The sequence below is a fragment of the Camelus dromedarius genome, chromosome 3 (genome assembly GCF_036321535.1).
Source record: "Camelus dromedarius isolate mCamDro1 chromosome 3, mCamDro1.pat, whole genome shotgun sequence".
Taxonomy (NCBI): domain Eukaryota; kingdom Metazoa; phylum Chordata; class Mammalia; order Artiodactyla; family Camelidae; genus Camelus; species Camelus dromedarius.
Genome location: NC_087438.1, coordinates 116,631,507 through 116,644,083, shown reverse-complemented (window position 1 = coordinate 116,644,083; position 12,577 = coordinate 116,631,507). Strand labels below are relative to the sequence as shown.

The 12,577-nt window shown below is 43.6% G+C and overlaps 1 protein-coding gene across 1 annotated transcript in view; it reads right to left on the bottom strand.

Moving 5' to 3' along the window:
• The window catches only part of LOC116152362 (transcription factor COE1), a 95,462-nt gene that overhangs the window by 64,838 nt on the left and 18,047 nt on the right, over nucleotides 1–12,577 (bottom strand). The window contains exon 2 of the mRNA XM_064479010.1: nucleotides 4,621–4,709. Within this exon, the coding sequence (XP_064335080.1) occupies nucleotides 4,621–4,709 (89 nt within the window). The remainder of the gene's footprint in view (nucleotides 1–4,620; nucleotides 4,710–12,577) is intronic.

Below are 12,577 nucleotides of genomic sequence, written 5' to 3'. Positions count from 1 at the left end.
GGGTTCCACTGGCGGAGGGGGAAGTGGGGACCGAGAACCCGGGTGAGAGATTCTGGAGCGTGTGCTCTCTGGGTTCAAGGTTTGGTGGAGGTTTGTTTGGGTTTTTGTTGGGGATGGTTGTTTTCCATAGGGGTTTCGCGTTTCTTAATCTGTTCCTTTAATATGCCGGCTGTGCGAAAATGACAAACATCTTGCAAATTTTGCAATATCATTCATCACAAACTGTCAGCAGTGTTTGCAAATCTGACTTGCGAGATCTTTTAAATGTGTTGTTCTTAAAAGGCAACAGTACTAAGTTTTTAGACAAAGTGCAGGAAAATTTAAGCACTTCTGACAAGCAGAAACATTAACAGTGATCATTTTTAAAACACTCGCTTCTTTTGCCTGCATGTTTAGCTGTAAATAATGCTAGAATGTATAAAAGCTTTAAAGTAAAAATGTAATAAATACTTTTTATGATGTTTCATAAAGGCTAAAAAAAAAAAAATTTTGCTGCGAGCCGCGGGTCTGGGCTGTCTGTCCGTGCGGGGTTGTGGGGACCAGCAGTGCCCGCTCTTCCGACTACTCACCAGCTTGGGAACCTGGGAGGACAGCTTGAAAAAGGCTCTAAAGTCAACTCTGCACTGTACATGCCTCATAAAAGATGAATATAAATGCATTAGTTAGACATGGTGAGCTAAATTAGAAGGTCAGGCAGGGCTGGGAGGGCTGAAAAATCACACAAGCAATGAGTGTAATTACTCTTTTTTAAGTCTATTAAGTGGTGGTGTTGTATCGAGGCTCAGGGGTATAGGACATGAGGAACAAGATAAAGTAATGTGTATTTATTACTCCCACTGGATCAATTTACCAGATATTTTCAGCTCCATAAAGCAAAATACACAAATGCCGCCTTTGTTACTTTTCTCAAACGGCTTTACTTTCTCTAAAAGAGGGACTGGCTCTTGGAGAAGAGACGTGTCTGCCCTGTGGAGGTCCCTGTGTCAACCCCTCCTGGTGGGGAAATGAAAGACAAGTGGTGAGAGTTTTAGTAGGATGGGGCTGAGGTGCAGACGAGGGACGGGAGAGAAGCTAATCAAGGCAGAATTATCTGGGCTTCCGGATCTGGTGGGGAAATGGGAACTTGGATCAGTGGTAACAGTGAGGCTGGAGGACCGGGGTGCCAATCTGGGTTTTCCCACTTGCTTGCTGTGATGGTGGCAAGTCACCAGCCCTCTGGGAACTCTGACTCTGTCAACTGGGAGTAGCCGCCTTGCAGGGAACAGTAGCCCCCATTTAATGAAGTCACCCTGTATGCCAGAGAGACCTCTTTGCATGCTGGGGGCAGCTGCTTTACAAAGGACAACACTGAGGCTGGGGAGGCTGGGTCATGTGCACGGGGCAGTGCATCTGGTTTTCAAAATCCACGTCCACCTGACCAGAAAGCCCACTCTCTTGGCCTCTGTGCTCTTCAGAAACTTTGATAAAGCCATGCCAGGCACCCACTGGGCACGAACTGAGCATGACCTGCTTCCTGGGATTCACTGCTAACGCCCGAAATGCCAGCCACGCTCGTGCTCGCTGATCACTCAGGCTGACCACCAACAAAGGGAAAGGGGACAGAGACACCTCTGCCTTCAAATCAGAGACAGCTCCTTGCCCAACATTTCTGGATGGCATCCTGCATTTTAGCATCTCCAAGTTTCCGACTGACCACGGCCCCTACCCTCTAACCCCGATATAAGAAAAGTCAACCTTCGCCCCAAAGTTGGTCACGTGTTCCTCTCCCTTCTGTGTGACACAGAACTGAATGCCACCACTTAAAAACCCTCAGCCTGCCCTTCTCCACGCACTTATGAAAAAGGAAACCAAGAGACATCTGGGTGAGCGTAATTACAGTATTTCAAATCTGTGTGCGCAGCAGCGATCACTGACGGTGACTTTCAGGGACGAAATAATTTACAGAGAAGGGGTCGACTCACTCCTGTTCCCACACGGTAAATGGGGATAATGCCTGCTCTCCTGACTTGACTCACAAGAGGGGCTCCAATAAAACAGAGCCTGTACGACGTCTTTGAAAACAGCCCCAGCCAGTGGACAAAGGCACATTATTACGGAGAGCTGTCTGCTTGGTCTTGGGCGCAGTTTCATTTGACAGAATATGTGGGTAGTTGTATGAATCTAGCTTTGTCTATTCACAAACACATGGGTTTAATAAAGCGGAGTTTGTTTTTTAAGGTGTGTGGTCCCTGGCTCACTGAAACACTCCTGTTTGACAAACACTGACCACGATTCTGAGAAAGGCGGAGCCCGTTTTATCCCCCTAACAATGGACCGCGGAGTGTAAACCTCCCAGGTCCAACACAGGAACACCTCGTGCTGGCTCCATCCGCCCCTCCCTGACCTTGCTCTTGAACTCTCACTCCACCTCCCCATCTGGAGCCAGGAGGACACCACTCTGATCTGAGTCACACTGAGCGCTTCCTGGGGTGGGCTCCGGCCAAAGCCCTTGCACGGTCAAGTGGCTGGATGCAAGCTGAGGGGTGTTTCCTTAACACACAAACCCATTGTGTCCTTGATTACTCTTCCCAAACCCAGGAAAAAGGGGCTGGGAATCGCACCATCAGGCCACCGGGGACGGAGGGACACGTGCCCATGCTATTTGTTCAACATTTCTGAACATGATGTGCAATGGGGAAAATGGTACACAAAACTCAACCGTATATGCCTGTTTCTCTTCTTTCTTGATGAATAAGAAAAGTACCGCTTGGCTGCCTTAGACCTCAGCCATTAAACCAAATTTGTCTCCTATTTTTCAATAAATATTTATAGAGTGGCAATTGTGGACCAGAAACTATGCCGAGGCACCCACAAGATTCCCCTTTTTTCTTTATGTGATCCTGCCGAGGTCGGCACGATTATTACTCCCATTTTATAGATAAAGAAACTGAGGCACAGAAGATAAACCTCACACTCAACTGCTGACCAGGATGAGGATTTCCTGGTCTCCAGAGATTGGTTATTAGGAGAGCTCTCAGAAGCCAGGGTCCCACTCTCGCCCTGCTGGCAAGTAATCACAGCTACCTTTTGTTGAGTGCTAAATAAGTGATGATAAAAACAAACCCCCAAAGTAGGAAATATTATCATCACCATTTGACAGAGAAGGAAATTGAGACACAGAGAGAGAAATAATTTGGGGGAGGGGTGGGAAGAATGCAGAGCTGGCAGGTGCGGGTGCTCTGAGTACCCCCCTTGCCCGATCTGACTCTCCAGTCCCGTCTGCAGACTCTAGAGACATCAAATCCCAAATGAAAGTGAAAACGGTCGGTCCCCAAATGGAAACAGTGGGAAGAGTCTGGCAATCCACGCATGGCCTCTTCCTACCATGGGGACGCCACAGGCACTGACCATGAGGTGGACACATTATTTACGCCTCTGTGCTACAAAATTACTGTTGATTGTCCCACAGGAAACACGTGGGAGCAGAGATGGTGCCAGACAAAGGGGCCTGCAGGTAACTGTCTCCATGGCTCGTCTGTGCTGTGGAAGGAGAGGGTCGTCCGCTATTATTGTCCGACTCTTTCACTGCTCACCAAGAATGAGCCAGGGTGAGAGGCCGTGTAAGATGGAGGCCCCTTTCAAAGACAAGGCTGCGAACAGACCACGCATCATAGGGTTTCTCCCTCAGGTGGAATGCTCTCAAGGAGCTTCTCCAAGGTCAACAGCGCTCAGAGGGGGCAAGGCTGCCACAGGAACTCGGGGTTGAGATGGAGTGTGGCTCTTCCCCTGCGGTCCAGGAGAAGACAGGCTCTGCTTGTCACAGTTTCACCTTCTCCAGGCTCGTCACGCCTCTCACCCACCCAGCCGGCCCCTCAGTCTGTGCATCAGTTTCGGGGGCAGAGGTGGACCCCAACGTAGATAATAAGTACAGAAGAGAAATCAATAAATGTGCATTTCCCGTCTTGTGCATTGGCAATTGATGACATAGCGAGTGCTGTATAACACTTATTTCTCTGTCTTGAAATTGTATCTAATTTCTCTCACTTGCACCTTATTTCCCTGCTAGGTCGGATGCCTCCAGAGGTACGAGGCTCATGTCCTAATTGCCCCATTGCGAGATCTGCCAGTATGTTTTCTTGGGAGCACCAGCTGTTCGCCCCCTCACCAGGAATAAGTAAAGATCCTCAGGGGGTAAAAAAGGCAATGTTCTTTTTCCCCTCGAGAATTGATGGGATGTCGTGATTAATAACCTGGACTTTGGAAGCCAGGCTGTGTGGGTTTGAATCTCAGTCTTGCAATTTACATGCTGTGTGACCTTTGGCAAATGATTTAACCTCTATTTATGGTTACTGTATCCTCTAAAATAGAGGGGGTAACAGTACCAACCTCAGAGGGCTTTTGAGAGGCAGAAATGACAGTTATATACATAAAAATAAATATATACATAAAATATATATTACCTGGCACAGAAGTGCTTGCTACCGTATTATTGCTTACCTTATAATAAATATTAAACCCACAAAGCACAAAAATACTGAGTTGCTAATCTATGAACTGATTTTTTATCAATGGCAAAGTTTTCTGCCAATCAACCAAGCCCAAGTTTTCAGAGACCATAACCCAAAGAGGAGACAGACTGACCTTTGGCAAACGCTCAGGGTCGCCAGGGTGCCGGGGAATAACCTTCTGCAACCTCTGGAAGCCATAATCGATGGTGGGTTCATTGAGCGCTGCAATGAAGAAGTCACACAATTAGAACAATTTCAAGAAATAAAACAATGCATGACCTGCAACACTGATGGCGCAGAAATAACTGGGAAGTCCAAAGTTTCATTGATACTTTTGAATTAGATCATAAAATGATTGGACGAATGATCCCTTTTCATGAATACTTCCACCATCCACTTCTGCCGCTTACCACGGTGGGGACTGACTCACTCAAAAGCCCATGAGTAGCAGGTCCTGAACTCTGCTCTTCTGGCCAAATTCTATATTCCTTACATTGTTGAAAATAGAAAGTAAAATGGAACTTGATGTCAGGTTTTGGGATTCCCTTAAGTCAGAAGCTTAGGTCAAAACACTAGAGGGCTTGTCCAAGGGCAAGCCCAAGGGCATCTATAGATGGTGAACAGCAGAATTAAAAGTACTTGCTTAGCAAAGTGAAGTGAGCCAGAAAGAGAAAGACAAATGACATATGACATCACTTATATGTGGAATCTAAAAAAAAAGGACACAAAAGAACTTAACTACAAAACACAGACTCGCAGACAGAGAGAACAAACTTATGGTTACCCGGGGGGGAGGGGAGTGGGAAGGGATAAATTGGGAATTCAGAAATCGCACGTCTTGGGGAGTGATGGACATCTTAGCTGTCTTGATTGTGGTGGAGGTTTCCCTGGGGTACATATCTATCAAAATTCATCAAAGTGTACTTTTGAAATATGTGTAGTTTACTGTACAGGAACCATCCCACAATAAAAGTAATAATAATAACGTCTTTGCTTAGCTGCAGAATCTCTAGCGGACCTCAGCTGATACACCCTCTCGGTGCCATCTGTGGCCAGTAAGCCTGCAAGTGTGTGCTGAGGGGCAGGGGAAACTGGATCTTCTCAGCGTAAAAAGCCTATTCTACCCTTGAGAGAATCTAAAAAAGAGACAGGGATGGAAATGCCCTTGACACGACACCCCCACATCCAAGATGACAGACTGATTCACCAACATCAATACTATTTCAAGGAGAAGACTAACCTCTGTTGGGCACTAGTGCAGAGCAGCTGGGCCTCCAAGAAGAACTCTTAGAAAGACTAACAGAAGAGCAGCCCTGCAATAGGATTGGGAGACGCTGGGCCTTCTGGTACCCACGCTGACGACGCCTTCCTCAAAGCATCCTTGAACTCAACACAGAGTGGACTCTGCTGTGTCAGTTTTGAAATTCCTCCCCAAGATATGAGATGTCTTCAGCCTTCCTCGCCTGCCCAGGAAAGGATGGCAGCCCCACCCTCCACCCGTGTCCCCCACGTCCTCTAAGCAGTGGGTAGGTGGGCGGCTTTTTTCTTTCCCTTTCTTTTTGCGTGTAAGCAAAGGATTCAACCACACATTTTCTCCCATACTGAATAAAAAGACAGCCTTTGTAGTTCTGGTGTTTATCTATACATTTAGAAAACAAGTTGCCACGTGCCTGACTTGAAATGCATTTCCATTAACCTAAATTTTAAAAGTAAGATTCGTACTACCACTAACTTTAAAAAACTGTATTAAATTCAAATAGGTCCCAAGGCTAATGGAAGCAATTTGTATACCAACCCAAACTGACTGGCCCACTTTTCAAAATACAGGTATGATAATCTTGTGGTTTTAAAAGGACATTTAAATTGAAAGACTGTGAATTTAGTACATAATTATACCAGTAGAACCCTTTAACTTGTCAACTTGTAAATCTAAAAGGCTATCAATCATTTCTAAAGAGGAAATAAACCTTAAAATTCCTTGATTGACAGTGCTTACTTTTTATGTAAGGAAAAAAAAAAAGGAGAAAAAAAAAAAAAAAAGGCTGCATAAAGTGGCCAGAAATCCATTTACAAAAGTACATTGTTTTGCATAGGTGAGTAAAAAGCCAATAATTACCCCTCCAAAAGACACATAAATCAGACTAAGTACTTTTTCCTCACTTGTATATTTTAAGTTGGAGTGAACTTCAGGTAACTTTTTATTAAAGAGATTTCCCCCCCCCCCCGCAAATACAAGGCTTGTTGAAGTTGCTAATTGAGCAGCATTTTCATTTAAGATAATGTAATCATTTTTGCAAATAGGAGGTTTAGCCATCTCCCCCCCCCCTCCTTCCAAACAGTAAACTTTCAACCTGTCTCTTGTGGAAATGAACTAAAACGACACCCAGGTGTACCAAATCTCACTGTCTATTCTGGCATATGAGTTTGGGCACAATATTTATTATTCCCCTCTTTTTATGAATTACTTTCTAAACCCTGGAGAAGAATTCTTTTTTTTTTCTTTTCTTGTTTTTTTTCAGGTTAGACTTGTAGAGAGAAAGCCATGGAATTCTTTATGCAGGGAAGCTGTTACTCGTAAAATCCACGGTATTTAATCAAGAAATGCACGAGAGCGACACGAATGAGCACCTAGGTTTAAGTTGTATATCACATCCGTCTCCCACGCATAATGCTAATTGCCAGCAAAGAAGCTTAACCGTAAAAGCAGCTTCCGACAATTAAATGTATCATTTTAATACCTGAGGATATAAATTCAGCATCCTGAAAATTCTAATTCTTGGCTTTATTTTTCAGTGTAAGCCACCAGTAAAACTTGAATTGCTGACCCACCCCTTCAGTTGTTTGCATAATGAATTAATTTCCATGGTGTCAAGAAACCCACGGTTGTTAACCGAATGACTGTCTGATGTACTGGGGGGGGAAAGGATGCGTTCCTCTGGCCATAGGAACAACGCACAGCCAAATGACCGACGTCTAACATCTGCAATTAAAAGAACTGATTCAAATATCATATGGAACTAATAGCTAAAGAGCTGAGGAGAAGTCATTGTGCTGCCACGAAGAGTAATTGAATTAGATATATTAAACTCATTATTCAAAGAGAAATAAGCATCTAGTGTATGGAAGTATGCTCTGAGAGAGGAAATATTTCAGAGAGAGGGACAAAGGCTTTTTATTTCCCATGCCTTTAGGATTTGCTCTATGCTCATATATTTAAATATATTAACCTGCCATCAGTTTAGGTATTGAATATTACGTTGGCCTCGTCCAGTGCTGTAAACAAAGGTACCAGTAAAGATTTGCAAGAAAAAGCTTGTTGTCAAATTCAAAGGTGCATGACACAACACTGTAAAATGATTATAAATCAATAAAAAATGTTAAAAAAAATTCAAAGGTGCATGATGATTTCTCTGATTGCACTAACTAGAGAAAAAAATCAAATCAGTTACTGAGTGAGAGGAGCCATCCAATTAATACTCAAAAAAAAAAAAAAACCTGAAAATGGATTAAATGTCTAAGGCTGGGGCTGGTTAAATTATAGCCCACTCACTGGAATATGATGCAGTCTTCAAAAGCAACGCTTTTGGGAAAAAATATAGGAAAAAAATATTTGCTGGCATATAATCCATTGCTACATCAAGAAGCAGATTACAAGAGCATGTTACAAGGTGAACACTTTTTTTTTAAATGAACATACTCAGAGAATAAAGAAAAGGTTTCTGTGTATAAACTAGAATGCCAGTAGTTATTTCTAAGAAGTGGGTCTTAAAGTGTTTTCCTCCTCTTTCTGCTGCATATTGTCTACATTTTCCACAATGAACATATATTACTTTTATAATCAGAGAAAAAGGTTAAAAGCAAGAGATTGTTGCCGAGATGGAATCTGACCTGCTTGTATAAAGTAATGACATAAGAAACTCTGCCTTAAAAGAGGGTCTGTATACCCTTTAATAACCTTGCCTAGGTTATTACAGACCATAAGAAAAATAAGTAGTGTACTTTTGGCCAGTTGTATAAATATGTGACTATTCATAAACTCTCTGAAAGTCAACAGAGAGGGTAACAGGGAGGAATCATAAAGAATGGTATATTTATTTTTGTCAGTGGGGGTAGTGGTACCTTAGGGACATACACCTACTCTGCAAGAATGTAATATAAAGTTAATCCTTCAACAAAGTGACCTCATTGTATTCAAGCACAGGGCTCAGGGGGCACCAGAAGGAATGGGACCAGTCCGTTTTTTCCCTCTAAAACTTGGGACAATTCCGAGAATCCAGCAGAGAAAGAAAAAGAAATTAACTGGGCATAATTAATCACAAATAAAGAAGTATGAGCATCTTAGGTTGTAAAACAGAAAAAAAAAATGAAGCTGTAAATTGCAAATGGAATGCAGTGATGGGAGCCCCTCACAGCACCCTGCTTCCAAACACCTAGTCCACACTCTGAACAGGGTTCGAGAGGGTGTGATCCTAAACCAGTTAGGGATGGTAATGGAATAAGGGAGGCTCAGAGGTTTAGAAAAATCCATAATCCCAAAGAAGGACATCCCCAATTTTTAAATCATCATAATAAAAAGGGACCGACGTGGCATTTAAAAATTCCACGAGATAATAAAACTGTCCACTGATTTAATAATCATTTCTAGTGCCTCCCATGTGTCCCAGTGGCACTGGTAGGAATCAACTGTTTTGTGCCACAGCACCATAAGCCCTTAAAAATAAACTTTCTGAAAGGTGTACACAGCCTAAACCCAAAGACAGATGAACCACTGTAGTGGAAGCCAGCTCCCACTTTTGCAGCCAGGCATGCCTGCTCAGCAATCCATTCTCTCGCCTCCCTGATGGTCAGATGGTGGGTCACCACCTCTGCTCCTCTTTCTGACACTAGGATCACACCACACTCCACAGGGACTTCAAGAGTGATCAGGCTACAGGGGAGCCACAAACACATGAAGTCATGATACCTTCCACCATCCTGTTCAAACCTAGAGGTAGGTACGGACTATTAGCAGAGTGAGCCCAGGAGGACCTCGGGGAGCAGTGCACACAGACCGCAGTAAGTCTGAAACACAAAAGGCGAGATTAAATGCTGCTGTGCGGAGAGCAAGCTTGCAGGGCAGATGGATCTGGTTGAGATTTCAGAAGGGTCGTCTCACAGCTCTGACAGGAGGCAGGGAATGGGTGTTGATAAGAAAAATAGGATATATGCATGGGGTTGCCCTCAGCTGGATCAGAGTCATAACTTTTCAAAAAGGAAGCGTTAATTAAATAGTTTAAAAAAAAATCAAACCACTTCATCTGGCCTTGTGTGGGGTCTGCTTGTAAATGGCTTGGGGTTCCCTCCCAATCGCACCATCTCAGACTCCCCCTGAAGGAAACCAGCAACTTTCCAGGCAGAACCAGTCTATGCAGAGCACTCCCCCTTTGGGCTTCGACCGAGGTGCTGGTCAAGACAAAGCAGCTCTGGTTATAGAAAGCTCTTTTCAGGGTCCAAATGTTTACACAGCATGAATGCTATATGTAAAGAAAACTGAGAGGAACACAACTAGGTATTTCTGGGCTCCTAATAAGGACAAGATGACAAAATGCATTTAAAACGCCTGGTAATGAGTAAATCCTAACCAAATATATGTGTGGATTGTGGCCTTTCCATGCCTTAGTCAGCTTTTTTCTTTAATCCACTTCACAAACACATCAAATAAAGTTCTCTTTAAGGGGATTTACTTCCAAATTAAAATCATGTAGTCAAGACAAATGCATTGTCAGTTAAGAAAACTGATTTAACTTCTAGGATACTTATTCCTGGGAACAATGGCAGGGAAAGGCTGGGTTCCCCACTCCTCCGGGGAGGCGCGCTTTGGGTGCTGTTCCAACGTCAGCGAGCAGAGTCCCCTGCTTTTTATAGCTCAGCGGTGCACCACGCTGCTTCACCATATTTCTGGGGTTTTAATTTCCTTTTTTTAATGGCTGTGTGACATGAAGTCATTTTGACTGGGAATAAAAAGAAATGCAGATATTAGAAAGGTAATATTTATATCCATTGCCATTTAATGTCCAAACAAATATCTAGACTCCACGCCAAGTAATAAATAAAGCCTCAGGGCAGAGGCAATGATAAACCCAGCACCTGGGTCTCCAAGCTTCCCTGGTGACTACTCTACATTTGAACTAAAGGAATAACAGCAGAGCATTTCCCTTCGAGGCAGATCCATTCTGGGCATGAGAGTTATTACATACGCGTGAGGCAGAGTCTTTCTGCACCATAATGGCCCCATTTCTCCCTCAGTCACTAAATTAACAACCAGAGGTAAACAATAAAACAGCAAGTTATCTTCACGAACCTATCTTTAAGACTTGACTTTAAAGATAGAAACCGCAAAACCAACCAGAAATCTAAACAAGGGCCAGAAATACGGTTCATGAAGGGACTTGCTGCATTGCCAGCCATTTGGGCGTTTCATTACTGGCCTAGCTGTGGAGCGCACAAGCGGTATGCTGGGGCATCCCTCCGTGGAAGGGATGCGCTCCCCCAAAAACCTAACCCCAGATCCCTCGCAAGCAGGGCCCTTGCTTTCTGCGGGAAGTGCTTTCACAGCCTGGCGCCCTGCCTGGGAGCCTGCGAGGTTCAGGAGCGCTTCAGGAAGAGGCTCACTGAGCTGCAGAGAGCTGTAACCGAACCAGAAGGGTGTCAGGATGAAGGCAACATGGGCAGAATTCACCAGCATAGGAGCCAAGGGAACATTTCCAGACTGGCTTTGATCATGCTCTGCCTTCTTATTTGTAGTCTCCAAACCTCCTGATGTGGAGCAACAACTCTGAGGTTCAAAAAATCAAGCAAAGGAAGCAATATTTCTCTCCACCGAGGGCACCCTCAGAGGTGTCGTGGGCCTGTGTGGCTGAGTACTCGTTACCGAGACTGGAGCCAGAGCTTGCAAGGTAAAGACGGAAGAGAGAAAGGGGCCTGCAAGGTGGATCGGAGCCCGGGATGAAGACACGCGGGGGCTCTGGGGGAAAGAGATGGAAGGCCCTGAGGCCTGTCACTTGGAAGGCAAAGGACTTGCGGATGTTTGGAAATGAAGAACTCTTCCAGAAGCAAAAAGCAATCAGGGGCAGGAAGAAAGAATTAAGAGTGACTTGCTTTTGTTTTTCAAAATGGAAATTGCTTTACTGTTTTTCTGAATCTAGAAGGAACGTATCCTTATTGCACAAAAAGCACAAAAGAAACACAAAAAGGGAAAAAAAACCTCGCAATACCCCCACTCGTATATAACCGCTATTTATATTTCAGGCATTTTTACAATACTATTTTCTATACATATAGATAATATACATATTTATATCTACCTCATCCTTTTTAATGGTTGTAGCATATTGTATTATATGAGTGGCCATAACTTAGGCAACAACTCCCCTGTTAATGGGGATATATTTTTCCCCCAAATTTTAACTGCTTAAGAAGTACTATAATGAACAACACTCAGGAGAAATTCTTGGATAAAAGAATATGTACATTTCAAGCCTTTTGATACATATATTTCCTAACTGCCCTTCATAAAATTTATACCAATTCACAGTTTGATGGGTTACTTTTAAAGGCATCTGCAAAAGAAAACTAATTTTGAAGATTTTTGCCTCCAGAACTCAATTATTCTCTAAGTTATAACTTCCTCTGAAAGTTCTTAATAGAAGTGAGCGATCACAATGATTACTTGTAGAAGGGTCATTTCGCAGACACCCTGAGGTCTGTAAGACCCTTTTCCCAGCAATACCAAAGCGCTCTAGATATTAGCTCATTGATTCCTTCCTATGCCCTTGACATAAATGTCAAAAGTTATTACTCTCAATTCGAAAGTGAGAAACTGAGGCACAGAAAGAATTGGCTGCATAAATCAGAACACAAGCCTCAGTGCTTTACTTATAGGCCAGGACAACTGTTTTAATACTGATAAATCTCAGTTCACGGCACAATGACAAGTCCAGCTACCCAGCCAATTGCATGGTTCTGCTCTTCCTGTAAAAATACCTGTGAAATAGAGATCCAGCCCCAGGCGAAATCCTGACTTCAGAATCCTGACTTCAGAATCCCGACTT